A 17,414-nucleotide genomic window follows, 5' to 3' on the forward strand; every position below is an offset into this window, starting at 1 on the left:
CTTTTAGTCAATGTCCTGTTGACACTGAAAATGGTGTAATTACCTTGTGTACCTCTTTGATCTGGAATTGAGAGGTACGAGTGCCATCGAGTCCTTCTGGTCAGCAGCCCCCTTCTGGGTGGCAAATCTCATAAGGCACCACAAAGATACACCATCCATGGAGCAGAACACAAGCCAGGTGTTCCCCTAGCAATATGGAACTGCAAACAACTTCAGGCAGATTTATGCAAGCACAATATGTTTGAAAAGGCCAGCTTCCAAGAAAAAAAGGTTATGTAGCTAGGCCGTCTTAATATACAGAAATTCAATGCCTGTTGTGGGCAGAAAAGCCAGAAAGTGTTCAAGTACCGGTGAAGTCTAGATAACTGTTTGGTTACACTTATACTAGCAGCGGTTCTCTCAAGATAGCTTATTTTTACAATTTGTTCTATTATCCATATACTTGCATGTTTGTGTGGAATCCTTCCACTTACAACACAGCATATAGTAATACCTGAACTAGCACTAAACTGGCTGGTCACAGTACTGGTAAGCTGATGCTGTGGCAACATTGTACTCAGCTTCAGATGGGCTGCTCTCTTCAGAAGCTAGTTAAAAGCTAGCGCAGGTTTTTCCTGTAAATGCAATGCACATAATAAATCTGTCTTAGTAAAGTCCAATATATGTACTAACAACCTTCTAAGTTCTTTTGTGATGGGGTCACAGTGTTATGAGTCCAGGACATCCAACAAGTAGTTCTGTGACAACCATGACTGACATATACAAGCTGTTGTGCACCTCAGAACCTGAATTCTTGTTCTGCTTTTCATCTGTGAAGTTAGCAGTGAGATGTGGACTAAGTGCGATCTGATTGCTAAGTCTCTGAGAATGATATAAGATGCTAAAAAATGCTATAAAATGTAGTTCCTGATTGTAATACTGCATACTAATCATTGCTTTTGTCTTTCAGGATGGGATTCCTTACGTGGGATCCAGCGCAGGAACTAACGTTGCTACCATCAGCATCAATACTACCAATGACATGCCAATTGTTTATCCACCTTCCCTGCAGGCTCTAGGTTTAGTTCCTTTCAATATTAACCCCCACTACCTGGACCCAGATGTTAAAAGCACTCACATGGGTGTAAGTAAAGCATGCCAGAGCTAACACAGTAACCTGGGTGCAGAGGTGCAACAACAATGTATATTTGTGAGGCCTTACAAAGCTATAGAATGTCTTAACAGCTGCTCCCTTGAGCAAGTGGAAATGCTAGTGAGGCAGTAACACTTCGCTCCCTCCTAAGGCTTTTGAGTGGGAAGAGAAGTTGGCAACAGTATTACTGAGAGCGGAACAAAGTGTTTTCACAAACAGCAGCTTTGCAATGTCTAAAATACTGTTGCTTCATACCTAGGCATGGAATTGGGCCTGGGGCAGGGGGATGGCACAGGGAAAGATAAACTTCAAATGTGCAATCCACTGTGTTTCTGGAAGGTCCTGCCATAGTCTATCTCGCCTGCTGCTTGAGGAGACCCAACTTAAACATACATTACGAGGCTTAAATATCTAAAGGAATATCTGAAGGAACCATCAGAAGAGATCTTGAGATTGCATGCCATCTTGTATAAGAAACTACCTAGGCACCAGTGTCCTTGCAGAGAGCACACCCTGTAACATCCAGTACTGAGCAAGCACAGGTACTAATACAGCTGAAAGAAAAACATTTTAACCATCAAGCATGAAAGACTAACATCTCCACTATGGAGGAGCTGATTCTTGAATAGCCTGTCAGTTAATTCTTCAGGGAGCAGCTTCTGTGGTGCATGTTTTAATAGCCCAAATGCTTTCCTCCTTGTAGTCAAAATTCCTTCACGGTTAGAGGAAGTATTAAGAATTAGGGGACAACAGAGAGATGGAGGATCAGAGCATACTTCTAGAATTTAGATGAAGTAGGTACTCGTTTAATCAGCTTGTCACTAGATAAGCAGGCAGTCTTTTCCCTATAAATAACTTCTACTGTTTCTCAGAAAAGAGGCTGGAAGCTCTGTGCTGTACCAAGTCCCTGCTGGGTTCCTGTGTTTCCTTACCAACAAATCCTTCTGGTTCCATTTCTTGTAACTACTGTTGCTCAGTTCAGCAGCAAACACCCAGGAAACATGGCAGAACTGTTCACAGAAGGAAATTCTTCAGTGTAATACCTACTTGAGGACAAAAAAGCACATATTTTATCAGTGGAAATTCATGGTTCACTACCCTCTTTCATGAAGGTGACATCTTGGACATTTGCTTCCACCATCTTCCTCAGTGCTCTTGCTCCAAGGTTGAGCACGTGGAGCTAGCATTAAACCCACAAAACAAAACACACAAACCAAAAACACCAAAAAACTGGATTAACTGAGTGGAAGTAAGTTTAAAGGGTTTTGGGGACTGGGTTGGGGACTGGGATTGTGTGAGTTATTTGATCAACCTGCAGCAATTGCTGCTAGTGATGAAGGGTGGAATACATATCTATTAAAGTCAAACCTGCCACTCCATTCTCCTTGAGGGGAAGTGCCAGCTTTGTTTAATGTTATGAAATTGCTTGGTGTCATGCTTGGATAGCTGCAAGTCCTACCGTACTGCCTGGGCAGCTAAATCTACACTCACTGTTGCAGGAAACAAGGGAGGAAAGAATTCGCCAGTATCATGAAGAACCAAACACCCCTCCCGTTCTGGTGAGTAGTAGTTCCCAGTCATGAAGCTCATGGCTCTAAGTATGGTAATCATTTTAAATGCATTCTTACCAGCTTTCAGTGTGGGCTCCCCAGCCTGATAAGCCTTACAGAACTGCGGCATGGAAGGCCAGTTACATTCTTGCTAAGAGCTTCAACCTTGGATTTCACTCACTTGTAGAAAATGGGTTAGAACAAATGAGATGCTTGGAGTCCTGTTGCCAAACCCTGTATTTTAGGCAGCTCTGGCAACTTCTAGTCACTGGCCACCAGTCATATGTTGTCTGCTGGGGGTGGTGTGCATGCAGATGTTAAGATACCGCTCCTTAATCTTTTTGCAGGTATTCTTAACTTTACAATTTGTTTTAATCTCCCTAGGTTTCTGAATTTGCTCATTCAGTAGTATGTTCGTAGTTACAGTGAGGAAGTGCGACCTCTGGGTTTCCTGTCCCTGTGCTTGAGCTTGGAGTGTAGTTTGTGCTCTAGGAAACCCAGCTGGCTGTGGCTTGGCACAAACTGGATCTAAGAATGGTGGTAGCAGAAGTAGTTGTGGAAAAAAACCCCACACTTTCCTTTTCTCCTTAATGGTTTCTCCTTTAAAAGTGAAAAATAAACAAGAAAACCAGCTTCTAAAACAAGGTAACTCTCCCAATTTTGTCTTGACATCTTTGTTAGAAATAGGTGAGTGAGAAAGCCTTGTCTGTAGTAATGGCGAGCTGCACTAAGACTGGCCTGCTTGTGACAAGCATTCTAGCCTTTTAAATAGCTTGAAAATAACATTTAATGTTTCCATCACCATTAGGGCTTGCGGGAAGGTGCAATGCTGCTAGTGGAAGGAGACAAAGCCACCTTGCAAGGAGTGACAGGAGCACGTCTGTTTCTGAGGTAAATGCTTCATTTAAATTGATACCCTCCTTCAGACAGGAAAGAAGACTTCTGTTAAGACTCCTGGCACATGCTGCCTGTACCCTACATCAGAAGTTACTTAATCCCTTGCTTCCATTTATTTTTGGGGGAAAATACAAGTATTGCTTTATGCTCCAAAAGAGCAGGCAGTACGACAGCACTCTGACTTACCCAGTAAGTGCTATGGCATTACATCCATTGATGCTTGTGTTTTCAAACTACAGTCACTGTTCGCAGAAAGAGCCCCAGTAGTCAGCTCTGTTATTGAAGGGCAGGGGAACGCTGGCTTGGTCCCCATGCGCTGAACTCTAGAACAAGGGAAGTCATGTCTTTAAACATATGAACATATAACTAAGAAATCTAGTATGTATGTCCCATGATGCAGGCAAGGAAGGGAGTCAAAACTGCTTGTTATGAATAAGGATGCCTTGTTCTGTCCTTAGTAACAGATGGAAGCACAGCAGTCCTAGCTCCTGTTAAAGCTCACAGCATGGTTTTTCTTGTTTACAGGGGTAAGAAACCAACTGAACATGAGCCTGGAACAGATTTCAGTTTCCTCCTGATTGACAGTAATCTCCAGAATCTGTAGCCTTGCACATTCTGCAGTGAAAAAATATATGGGAAGACAATGAAGAGGAAGGAAAGAGATGCTTCTAGTCCCAGGGTGGGTGGAGAACCTTAGCTTTATAAATAAATATGCATTCGTGGAGTCTTTTCCCCACCCTAATTCACAACTTGTATCTCTCCTTCCCAGCAAAAAGACAATTTTTATTGCAATACTTGAGTAATCATTGCTGTTCTTAGTCTGAAAGGGTCTGTACATTCATGTATCCACTTTGATTCCTTCCCCACCAAAAAAAAGTTACTTTAATGCAATTAAGACTAGACATCCAAGCCACCTGTCCCTGCTGCCTAACTTTACCTGCTAAATGAAAGAATTATTCGTTTAGTGTTATCCCACACTATTAGTTTAATTTCTGTGCTATTAATAAAGGGAGAAGTTATGCATTCAATTACTTTTATTTGCTTCAGACTCATGTTAAATATATACAATGCTAATTATGTACAAAAGTGTGCATGTTAAAAATTGTCAGGTTACAAACTTGCAAATCCTAGAAAAGTGCAAAATTTTAAAACATCTTCCACCATGCTGTACAGAAAAACACCCATCATTAGCCAATATACACACTCTTAAAACATACTGGTAAAATAAAATAAGACATACAGTATACTCTTAAAGCACCCAGAAGGGAGAAAGATATTGCACAGAAGACTGACAGCAAGTTCATTACAGTGCCTGAAGGGTCATTTTTGAAAGCAGGTATTTCTGACACTCCTCAGACCTAACATTTAGCTCTTAAAAAAAGGCATTTTTTGGCATTTAAAAATCCATTTGTAATCATGTAATTGCACAATCTGTAAGAATTATCAGAATATATGGTTAACTGTTGCTGTAAGGCCTTTGCTTTCACTCCCTCATTAGTAAAAATTCATCAAGCACACTGAGTAGTGTCACAGCTTCCATCAAAACACTGACCAAATGGAGGTTAAGTCTTACATTTACCTAATCTTATATTAAGCGCTCCTGCATAGTAAGGGACTGAATTAGAACACGTATTGCAAGTTCTCATTATTTTTTTCCCCCTCATTCCCTTTCTTTAAGCAACAGCTCACAGTTATGTATGACTAAAGCAGTGCTGTCAGGTGCAAGACTAAGTTTATTTTAAAAAGTTACTTCAAGGCATAAAATATGGCTCCCTCAAGAGGAAAATACTGACTAGATAGGAAGCTAAATAAAGAAGTGGCTTCTAAGTTCAGTTAGATCTATGATATATATGGCTAGATGTTTTATATTTCAATCTCAAAACACCTTAGCAGCTTTAAACCATAATCTATACTGACAATCATGCTTCTGGGACAGAAGATGTGTTATGAAATTGTGTCTGTGCTGAGTATAACCACAGACCGAAGCTCTGGAAATACTTGCCGAATTTCCCAAGTCCAGTAGATGAAAAACGAAAAGAACACACAACTGGAAGAACTCCCTCCTGAAAAGTGAAACACCGATTTTATCTGGGCCATTTGGGTAAACGGTAATTAAAAGAAACACACAACAATTTTCCACAGATGCACAGCAAAAAGGTGAATTAAAAGCTAACAAAGGGTACCTTTGATTAAACACTACAAACAGTTCCTCACAGATGGGGTGTTCAAGACTGCACTAAGATGAACAGCACTCAACTCAAACTGTGCAGAGTGCGCTATGCCGCCACTCAGAAGTATTTCTGCGTTCAGGCATCTGGATAACTATAATAGTGAAGAAGGGGACAACCAAATTTAGCCCCCAAAAATATTTTTTAGCTGCAGTAGCTTTTCAGAAAACCCTTGCTTCCTTTATAAGTACATGCTAGCAAGAGCAATTAGTAATAATGAGAATTTGGCTCCCTGGGATGGAGGGGAAGATATCTTCCAAACACTTCAGTTGAATCTAACATTGGTGTACGATGGACCCACATGCATACCACTGCACAAAAACTGTTACTCTCCCCAAAAGGAGACTACTAAGGAGTGTCATGTTCACAGCTGAAACTGACATAGCTTTTAAACCAAGAAGCATGAAAAGCCCACTCTAGAAAGCACTGAAGCACATGTTTGAATTTCCACCCAACTAAATATAACCCTATGTAGTGCTTTCATCTAACAGTATTTATTAGGTCAGGTCTTAGGTTCACATTATGATATGCATTTATATGTGTTGGTTTGGGGTTTTTTAATTCTTTGAATGGGGAGGAAAAAAAAAAGTACTCAGAGCACCCAGTCACAGCATCTAACCCGGCCAGCAAGGCGCCTTTAACCGTGGAAGAAAGGAGTGCCTTCAGGTGACAATACAGAGAAATGTCTACACAGACTCTGAATATAGGAGCTGAAGGAGGCTGACACATGTTCTGCTCCCCTCTCTAGCTTTAAAGCTCCCTACCATACCATAATTGGTATATCGGTACACATTTTCAAGTAAATACACACACATAGTATAAAATCTGTGGAGCATCTGATTGTTGTACATAATTAACAAAACCATTAGAAAATATAAGATTGGGAAAGACTTGCAGAAGGAACAGGGAAGAGGGAGACATGGTCTAGGGAAGTGAGGTATACAGCTCCCATTGACTAAGGCAAGAGTAAAAAGATCTACCCAATTATTGTACATTACAAATAAAAATAAATTTATCATTCCTGCAGGACCATATTAAAGCAGACTGATTTAGGACTGTTACCAGTCCCATACAGATTTTTTTACAGTGCAGAAACTTAGTTCTTTGCATTTCATTTAAAGGGCACAGAAATACAACTTTTAAGAATATCTTTATAAAGCAGCCAATTGACTAGACTAAAGCCTGTAAAGACTTTGATAAACCTGTTCTGTGATAATATTCATGATCTAAGGTATACCAGCAGGAAAAAAAAGCTTGTTTCTATCAATGTTGTAGATTAGCAAAGCAACTATAATACATGTCTGTGCTATTGGGTTTTCCTTTTTTCTTCTTAAATTAAATAGTCTTCCTAAGAGCTAATTTCCACAATGTGTACTAACCATCAGAAGTGCAGTTAGTTTAAGATTGGGATTATTATTTTGTGCTGGTGGTGGTAAGGTACACGGAAGATGGAAGATGTGGTTTCTAGATATCCTATGAGCACATATTAGTTAATACATTGATAAAAAATAATTCACACAAGTCAGATGCTAACATGAACAGCAAACATTTCACTTCCTGAATGCTTATATAGTACAAAAACTGCACAGACTAGGTAAGATTCTTCACTATAAAGACAACTAAAAATACTATCAAGAACAAGTAAATTGATAAAGAGAAATTTAACAAACATTTTACTTGAAATAAAGGAGAGATGTCTTCTAAATATCATCCTTTGGTGTGCAAGTTCAAAACTGTGCTACAGAGAAGTTACTCAATACCGCTAACTACTTGATATTATTTATATGCAGGTATGAAAAGAGAGTCAGTTTTCAGTTTTGTTTACTACATATATTTACACTCCTACTTAATTACTCTGCTTCAAAGGTAAGCATATCTTAAGCTTTGATAAGTATCACGAGGGTTGTTCTAAAAATTAAAAGAAGATACCATCAAAAAGATCTTGACAAATGTAATGTTATGAAACAACTGTCACTTAAGACTTGTTTATTCTGAATTCCTTATCAGAAGTCTCTCATCTCACAGCTTTACTTTTTACACTTAAATAAATCTTAGTTCAAAACCAAAGAGGAATCTTACTTTGCCAATACTACATGAAAAACAACACGTGATCCTAAACTTTATTCACTTGAGGAAATCAAAAAAAATATGAAAGTCAATTCACTAATTCACAGTGCACTGCATAAGAGACTGCAATTCAACCAGCCTGAACAGCTGATCAGAAAAGTTATTTTCTACTTTTAAAAAAGACTTGCACAAATCAGTTAAAGCCAAAGGAAACAACATACCAGCTAACGCTCACATGTATGACATGTATGTATCTTTTAAAGGTGATTTTAGATAAAGGCAAAGTGCAGACCTTCAAACCTCCTTTCCAAGGTCTTTCCAAGAAGGAAGAACGCTAAGCGTTCCTCAAGAACCAAATACAAGATCAAAAGGCAATGGATGTTGCCATTCGGCGTAGAGCAGAAGCAGCTCAGAGCTCACCTGTCCCTCCCGCATTCTGCTGCTGCTGCCTTGTGCTGAGCACAAACTAGCCTCGAGTTTGAGAACCCAAGAACTGTCCACATCTAAAGCTGTCCCAGATACTTGTGAAGATCACCCAATGCTTGTGATGCACTGAAATGGTGGTATTCAAATATCAAAGCTCTTCACCATAAACTCTTTCATCCCCAATTATTGCAATGACATTGTATTTTACTTACACTGACACAGTGAGTTCAGTATTCTTTAATATTAAACTACCAAAAAGATTCACATGAGTACTGTATAAACATATGTAACCCCCAGTAGGATGTTTGCGACCTTACGCAAACCTTGTCTGTGCAAGTGACAAAAAGAAAGCTGTGCTCTCAACAAACATTACAAAAGACCTGTTCTCCTAATTTCTCCACTTGATTCTGCTAGCCAAAACATCATCATTCCCTGCCCCCTTTCCCCTGCAAGTAAACACTTAACCTCATATATGCATTTAAACACAACACCTATGCATACTGATAAAAACCATCAACTCAACGCCCCGAATGAGCTCTTTTTTTCAACTTCCCATGACACAGAAAGATCTCGTATTCTGAACTGAGTTTTTTCTAAACCACTTTCAAAAAAGCTCCTCCAAAATCCCTTCTTCACAAAACCATAACGGACAAGCACACTTCACATTCTCATATGCATACTTAGTACTATCCTTAGTGTTCTTACTAGATAGGTAATCGATTTAAAATAGTATTTTTCACTTCTCTATAGCTTATTTGAAAATAAGGGATGTGTTTGGGTTTCAGGTTATTTTTGGTGGTTTGTTTTGGTTGGTTGTTTTTGTTCAGTTGTTTGGGTTTTTTTACATACATGGAGTCTGAAAAAACCCACACTGCTCTACTTCTGAAAATTTAATGCTCTCTTGGCAAGTGACTAAGGGAAGTAATTCTTACTTTCTTCTAACCTTCCAGACAATCCAGTCTATCACAGTGATTAGTCAGAACATTGCAGCTATGCATAGATCCACTTGCACTTGTTCACTAATCTGATTATTTAGCTTACAAAAGTTAAGAAAAAGCAATGCAACTTTCTTTACACAGCACACTGATGAGTCATTAAAAGGGATTTTTGTTTCCAGTAAAGACTGAGGAGGAGAAAACAGTTTTAATGAGACTTAACAGAACTTTTAAAGATTATCCTTTTGCAGGGTAAAGAGGTATTACTATTTCTACAATGTTAATAAATATTGTGCTAAAAGTTAATGAAAAGATTATACATTATAGATTTCCTCAGGTAGTTCAACAGCTCCCCAGCCACAGGGAATATCTGATAACAATTATAGGAGATGCAACACACATTCATTTCAATAAATAAAAATAACAAGGAAAGTGATGGTAGAGGGAAGAAAGGGGTAGCCAAAAGGGAACGTACTAGCTAACAATCACTTACAGCTCTGCTTTATATCTATACTCCCGTTACCCCACGGTATTTTCTCCTTTTAATAGACATACGTACATGTATATACATATATATACACAAACATACACACATATATACACATGCACACATACCTTCACACGCTGATCCAAAAATTCTTATTTTTTCCCACGGCACCAGGCTTTTCTAACAGTATGGGGTTTATAATTTAAACAATAAAATAAAAATGTCAGAACGATAGGAACACACACACCCTTCTATCATCACGTATTGCTAAACCAAAGAAATTCAGTGATGGCTTCTCCAAAATATAGCATACAAACCAAAACTGCTTTGTTGGATATAGGGCATGTAAGGATCTGTTATTTTCTTTTCCCAGGTCTTAAACACACCTTGAAAATGGATACATTATCTGTTTCCCTGCTTGTTTTTACAGAAAAAAAAAAACCACGTGGCTAACAACGGGTTTGGTGAACACCAAGCAAGAATCAAACAGGTACTATTTAATTAAATTGTGCTGCAATGTTGGTTTAAATCATTTTGCAGTGGAAATTTATCTTTTGTTTACAGGAGTTACCTGACTAAAGAAACACACTGATCTTTGACCAATATAGATATTGATTCTTCCTCTCTTTTTCTTCAAGATATTAAATATATTACAGAATTTCTTGGTGTGCCTTAGTTTAGTTTAACCATTTAAATAATTTTCAGCAGCAAGTATTTCCTACCTCCTTCAGCTCCTTCACCACCTTCAACTTCTCTGAAGTTATTCATGTCTGTACTTTAAACAATTTCTGATAATCAAGTAGTGCAACACAGATGTTCCTTGCAGAGCAGCCTGAAGCTGGAACTATGCAAAAGAAGATAGCAATAGCCATTTACAGGAACAAATTGCAAGAAATTGTTCATTGGGCTAAACCCCCCATATTTAAAAGGTCATAACTGTCAGCTATCCCAGTTTTGAATTCAACCACTGCAACTGCCAGAATTTTAATTTACTGCTGGGGAATTACAGTGCTACCAAAGGAAAGCCAAATATCTTCTTCGTGATCAAGGAGCATCAAGCCCTATTCACCTTCAAATCAAACGCTACTTATCTGAAATTCAATTAGCAAACTTGCATTTGGAGGTTTGGGAAGAGGGGCGGTGTTGTTTGGTTTTCTTTTTTTTTTTTTCTTTCCTTCTTTTCTGAAACACAGTTTTAGCAGCTATTTAGACAGGGATTGTGCTGTGACCAATCCAACACAGTTAAGAAAAAATATGCAAGCCAGCTAACTTGCATGAGTACACATGCTTATTACTATACCTCTACTATAGGTTCATTGTTAACAGACTTAAGAATCAAGCCCCTGAAAGTTGAGATATACATTTAAAGTGACCAAAAAATTAAACATGTTTCTGGAATCCATGAGAGAAGGTAGAAGCAGCAATCACTTGGAATCTTGAGTGTTATATTCAGTCTCTCCTGATGAAATCTGGCTGAGCCGTTTGCTTGATCCCCACAGCTTTCGGGAAAGCTGACCTGAGCGCATCTGTTTAAAAGTAATTCAGAGAAACAAAAGGAGGGGGAAGGGATAAGGTGGATAAATTAAAAAGGAATTCAGACACTGATTCTGGTGAAATGCAGACACTACAATGCACTGCATAAACAAAATCATAACAACAAAAAATATTTGAAATTAAACCAAAATTACACTTAGGGATGATTCTTGGGACTGACAAAAAACAACAGACTAAACACTAATCACAGCCTTCCCTGATTTTGAACAGCTAAAGGGATATCGCCAAGTAATACGTACTTAATACTTAACCTACTTCAAATGGCTTAGAAACAGTGTTTAGATTTCTATTCTGATAGGAAGGAAAAAAGAGAGGTGAATGTCAAGCAAAAAAGAACCAAATTAGAAGAAAGGACATTTTATTTCAGAGATTTCAAACAGAAATTGTTAGAAGCGAATAGGAAAAGATAACCAAAATGCAGGAGGGCAGTGATGGCGGAATGAAAGAAAGAGAAAAAGTTTATCTTCTCCTGATGTCAAATTTATACAGTCTTCCAAAGATCCTGGGTAAAGTGCTCAGAATAAAATTTAAACCACAAGTAATTCATACTGAATGTTCCATAAGTAAAGACAGATAACAAGCAACCAGAGGCCACATTAAATCCAGCATCTGGTAGGTTTGCAATCTGACAACAATTTTTCAGAAACTTTTAATTTACTCCTAAGTACAAGGTTTATGATTGGCCAGTAGTGATCAGCCTGGCAGCTGATTGGGTTATGAAATCCCTTGCAGTTTAACAAACATGATGCATGCCTTAACAGCACAAGTTTGAGAACGGTTCCCAGCAGTTAGTACTACAAATTAAGCAATCTTAAGAACTGTATCATGGCAGCAGCAGTGTTCTAGAAAAGGCACAGTGCTGACTGGGATTAACACTAACAGGTGATAATCCCTCAGACTTTTGCAACATCCTAAACAGCTAAGTAAATTGTTAAAAATACCAAAACATTTATTATACTTCATACTGGATACTATTGATGCAGAAACACTAGAGGCCAATCTTAACACCAAGCAGCATTTCACTTTGTGCACATTAAAGAAGGTCAGTCTCTCCCTTTATCCTAAGGATCAGTATCACCACCGAAAGCCAGAACTACAACACAGTCTTCTGTATAAAGGTAAAATTCTAGTAATTAATATATTCCTTCCAGGCTACAAATAAATCAACCAACAAATAAATACCCCACATACGCACACTTTTGAAATATATTGATTGATACCATTATAGAAAACTAGAAAATCTGGGACATAACATTGTTCCTTATATGTCTGTGGTTTTTTTAAAAAAAGATCTATTTACATGGATATTAAGCTTGCAGATCATCTGAATTATAAACAGAAAATGCTGGAAAAAGAGTCATTGGAAAGCCTCCACATTGATAAAAGGAATTCAGTCTTTGAAACAATACTTTCTCCATAGTTAGAAAAATAGATGTGATTAAGCAATGAAAAAAACCCAAAACAAAAAGCCTTCACTCTAATGAGATACATAAATTTCAGCCTACAAAAGATCTTTTGTATGGAATAGGAAGCTTAGAAATTACAGTGACTTTAAAATTGCTGTTACAAACATATGTTTAACCACATCATAAGCAGCTCTTTGTCAATTCTACAGTAGGAAAAAGCTGTCCAATTGGAAGCCAGTGGAAACCTCTCCCCACCCACTGCAAGGAAAACCAGACTACCATTGCGTGCAGCCTGTTTCAAATATTAAACTACGTATCTTCTAGCTAAAACATTTTAAAATACTGGCAAATAAAGTCGCTCTGTTTTCACAATTAAAATATAAACTTAAATTAAGACACACTTTTCTGGCATGTACTAAAGGTCATGCAAAAGTGATAATCACATTTTCAAATAAATACACTGCAGCACAACAGAGATTGGGTTATAAAGAAAAGCAGATTTAAGCTAACTCAAGTACTTTGAAAGTCAAGACAAGAAGTACTTAAAGCAAAACTTGTTTTGCACAAGAAAAATTGGGCTATTTGGCAGATGGATGCTCTGTATTTGCTATTGCATATGCAGTACCAACAAGTTTATGTTCACCATATGGAGCACAGAGCATATCAGGAACCTTCACAAGTGATTCTTTGTGCATGGCAATTAGAGACTCTTAACAAAAAGAAGTCTTTTTCCTCCTATGCCAGTCAATGCATATTAAAAAATATCTGTCAAGCCATAAAAAATAAAGCAGCTTTCTCTCTGTTGTTTCCAATTGTCTTCTGGAAAATTATTTCATCAAGAAGTGGCTGACAACACTATCATATTCAGAAAAGGGTAGCTACTATGACTTTGCTTATTTCAGATGCCAGCGATAAAGCCTGGAAGTTAGTCCAGCTGAGCTTCCCATCTGCGATCCCTATAAACCTTTCATTCTTAATGAGAAATTTCAGTAGACCAGTCTCAAAAGTTATTTCTTTCCCACTGAAAACTGAAACTTGCTCTTAAATTTACCCTGCCATAGAGGAGACCTCTTGCTCAACTGGAAAGCAGAAATAAGTGAACTTCCCACTGTTCGGTAGAAAAAGTTCTTGATGGTGGGTTTTACCTCTGCTGGCTTGCCAACACCAACGATAATCAACTTGCCGTCCTCCAAGCCAACAAGGATGTGGCTATACTCTTTGGTGACAGAAATGCAATGAATTGGTAGTCGCATGGCTAAGGGGGAGATGCTCAGACTCAGGCTGAAACGAACAAAAACCACACAGAGAAAGCGTATCATGTATTTGTTTGCATATACTGCAAAGAACCATACTGCAGTTGAAACTGCTCTCCACAGGATGGACTACAGAACACAGTTTCCCAATCACACAGTCTGCAATTTCAATTATTGTAAACCCACAAGGAATGATCTAATCATATCCCAGAATAGAGCCCAAATAACCAGAAAAGGCATGGATGCATAAAATCAGTAAGTTATGACTTTTTCACTGAAGAACAGTAACATGAGTCCTGCAACCGCCTAAGTGACAAAGACCACTCACATTCTGAGAAGCAGAATGTTCTATGGAGCATAGCAGTAAATGGAGTTTAAAACTGTGCAGAACTACATGAGACTTGATCCTGCAGCTGCTGAGCTCCAAGTGACTAATAAGACATAGGGACAATTCCAGCTTGCAGATATCAGGCACAGCTCTTCCTAAATTCTGTCAGTTTTAGATGTATAATTGGGATGAATGCTGGGGAAGAAAGGGGTCTGGTACTACCTCTGTTTTTCTTGTCTCCCTAAAAGAGTTCCCCCCATAAAACAAGTTTTTTCAGGAACACAGAAAAAAGTAATGGCTACCACCTACAGCTCCACGCAAAGTCCACATTACACAGCCATTTCTCAATAAGCCTTTGTATCTGCATCTCAATAATAAACTGCTGTCAGTTGTACATTACCTGTAGAGATCTCGTATGGAAAGAAATCCCTGTAAGCTGCCCATGACGATATACTCGCCAGTCACACACATATCTGACACTTCCTCCTTCAGAGTCTCAGAACCCAGATATTTTCCATTGACAGAATAGAGATGTAATGCATTCTTATCCTGAGTAGATAAAAGAGAAAATCTGTCACAGAGGTCTGTATGGATTAAAGGTGTATTATTTGTATCTTTAGCTCACTATTAGGAGCTAACTTCAGCAGCAAACCACAGATAATATTGCTGACAACAATTTCCTTGCTGAATGACACAAGACTACCAACCCTATATGCAATGTGTATATACACCATGTCTTGTACAGAAAGGTCTGAAGTTATTCCTCATCACCCTTTGATCTAACATGGTAACATCTTACCTATCCATCTAATAAATTCCAAGTTTTATGGATTTAATGGATAGGTCCTTATTTTATAAGGGGTTTTGTTAAGGAAGAAGAAAGGAAGAGAGAAGTCTCACCTTCAGGCCTGCTGCCACCCCCCCTCTCCCCCACCCCAAACTGAAAAGCAGAAGAAAATAGCTGTATTTCCACAGAGCTAGATCTAGAAGCATTTTCTGGACAAGGCAATGAATTCTTCATGGATTAAAGATGCAGCTAACACAAGCATCTTAAGTTATTCCAGTCTAACAATACCTCGGGCTCTTCTCTCCCCATTTTCCCAATGCAGCTAGCATGCCTACATCTGATAAATTTGTCTTCCAAGAAATTTCCCATGCTCACAGAAATCGTTACAGCTCTACCCTTATTAAAGCAACCACACAGCTACTCAATAGACAGAGTAAGCCAGACTGTGAAATTCATAGCTATCTCCCCAATCCAAAACTAAGAAACACCAGTGTAGTCACTGGGCATCTTGCACCCAGAAGTTACTGCTCCCCTTGTAAGCCTCTGTTTCTGTGCACAGTGGAAGCTGCTTCCCCTAGTCTTCCATTTCAAAGCAGCTGTCCCAGGAAGATTCATTAGTGCATGCTTGGGCATCTTCTTTGCAGGTGTTTGGAGATCTTCACGAAACTCACAGGAGTACAGTATGCCTGTGATTTATCTTTTAATCAAATTTCATTCAAATTGGCTAGCAACAACACAAAAAAAAGGAAACAGACATGGCATGCTCAAGAAGCCTCATTATTTTAGGAAAGAAAGATAAAGTTAGGTATGTTTATGATTATAGTCTTCAGGGAAAGAAACAGAGGTATTCCATAAACAAAACTACCTTAAGAGTAGTCTTTCCTTCAATGCTGGTGTGGACAACTATATGGCCTTCCCAGGACACAGCCAGATTGGGAACAGTCAGGAGGAGAGAACTCTCACAAGGTGGCCGCAGAGTCCTCACGTACTGACCTTTCCGAATAGTGCGGACAATAACAGTCCCATCCTGCAGTGACCAGATTTTGGGTAAGTTGGTTACTCAGCAGGAAAGTTAACCGCAACACACAGAAAGTATTTAAATACACAGGGAATATTTTGAAAGCACTTAAATCCTTAACTGGAGATCAAGACTCCTGAGCATTAGGAACACTACACAAAGAAGCCTTCCTCTCAAGGCCATATAATATAGGCACATGAAAAGACAAATGCAAACAAGGCAAGAGGGGAAGGATAGGCAGCAAATCAGCTATTCCATAGGTCACATTTATGATTAAGCATTATGTGCAGTACAGAGTCAAGAGTTCAGCAGCCTGCCGGCGTAGTACAGTAAGGCAGAGCATGAGGAAGCTGCACAGAACATTCAAGGGTAAGGAAGCAGGGAAGAAATTATCACAGAATTGTTTCCATGAGAAGCTTAAGATCTTCACGTAAGTCCGCACGTGTTAAAGCTCATCTGTGGAGAATAACACAACATGGTATATGAGCCCTACGCTGTGCAGAGCAGTTTGCAACAGCCTGATTGAAGCAGGCAGCCAGAGAGATGCTACATATTGTCTATGTGCAAGGCTGAAGAAAAAAAAATTATGAAAGTCACATTTTTTGTATTATTCTTCAACTTCAAACATGCTCTATGGTTCGAGTAGAGAAAAGGCAAAGAAATGAGAAGTATGAGGATGCTTACCCTGGATCCTGACACTGCCATATCCAGTTCAGTGCTGATGGCAACACTCGAAACTTCATCAGTATGCCCATAAAGGATCTGTAATGGCTTAGGTGCCAGGCCTACCGGCACTCCTCCCTGAGAGTAACAAAAAGTGCAATGACACATTCTCTTGCAGCTGAAGGACAAACAAAAAATAAATTTCTGGTATCTTCAGTACGACTTGTGCGAGATGTATATTTGGCATAGGCCAAAACCAAAGGCATAACTCACCCATTCCAATTTTAATTTATTGCCTTTTATGTCAGCAGCCCTATTTACTGAAATCACAAGAATGAACACACACATTTACTATACGGATATGAAAGACAGAGTTACTTAGCTGACTTGTTTCTATCCCTTCAGATGTCCAGGTGTGCAAGGACCACAGTGAGCAGTCCTAACAGCAGTTCTTCACCCACCCATCCACCCACTTCAGCTGTGTATCTGGTCTTGTTCAGTTCTTGCAGTTTACCCTGGAATTACGCACTATCTTCACAGCTGAGTTTAGAAAAGCTGAAAGGTATTTTGCTTAAAATTACAGCAACTCTTCCATTTTCTAAGGAAAAGTAAGGAAACAATCCTCCTCGGTGACTATCAGTAGTATGATATGCAAAGGAAATCTTGCAATGATGCTCATTAAA

The 17,414-nt window shown here is 38.8% G+C and overlaps 2 protein-coding genes across 8 annotated transcripts in view; one reads left to right on the forward strand and one right to left on the reverse strand.

Moving 5' to 3' along the window:
* The window catches only part of LOC101923642 (alpha-aspartyl dipeptidase-like), a 7,188-nt gene extending 2,581 nt beyond the window's left edge, over positions 1-4,607 (forward strand). The window contains exons 5-8 of the mRNA XM_055813075.1: positions 950-1,123; positions 2,632-2,691; positions 3,491-3,573; positions 4,105-4,607. Of these exons, the coding sequence (XP_055669050.1) occupies positions 950-1,123; positions 2,632-2,691; positions 3,491-3,573; positions 4,105-4,183 (396 nt within the window). The 3' untranslated portion in view covers positions 4,184-4,607. The remainder of the gene's footprint in view (positions 1-949; positions 1,124-2,631; positions 2,692-3,490; positions 3,574-4,104) is intronic.
* NBEAL1 (neurobeachin like 1) overlaps positions 4,596-17,414 on the reverse strand; it is an 89,294-nt gene continuing 76,475 nt past the window's right edge. For 4 of the 7 annotated variants that reach the window (XM_027786282.2, XM_027786281.2, XM_055813071.1 and 1 more), the window contains 5 exons: positions 16,753-16,869; positions 15,916-16,077; positions 14,664-14,812; positions 13,828-13,963; positions 4,596-11,248 (listed from right to left, as the gene is read on the reverse strand). In XM_027786282.2, the coding sequence (XP_027642083.2) occupies positions 11,147-11,248; positions 13,828-13,963; positions 14,664-14,812; positions 15,916-16,077; positions 16,753-16,869 (666 nt within the window). In that variant the 3' untranslated portion in view covers positions 4,596-11,146. Of the gene's footprint in view, positions 11,249-13,733; positions 13,964-14,663; positions 14,813-15,914; positions 16,078-16,752; positions 16,910-17,414 lie in introns of those variants that run through there. The other 3 variants (XM_055813068.1, XM_055813069.1, XR_003554288.2) reach the window with 2 other exon arrangements.

This window comes from Falco peregrinus, chromosome 8 (genome assembly GCF_023634155.1).
Source record: "Falco peregrinus isolate bFalPer1 chromosome 8, bFalPer1.pri, whole genome shotgun sequence".
NCBI lineage: Eukaryota > Metazoa > Chordata > Aves > Falconiformes > Falconidae > Falco > Falco peregrinus.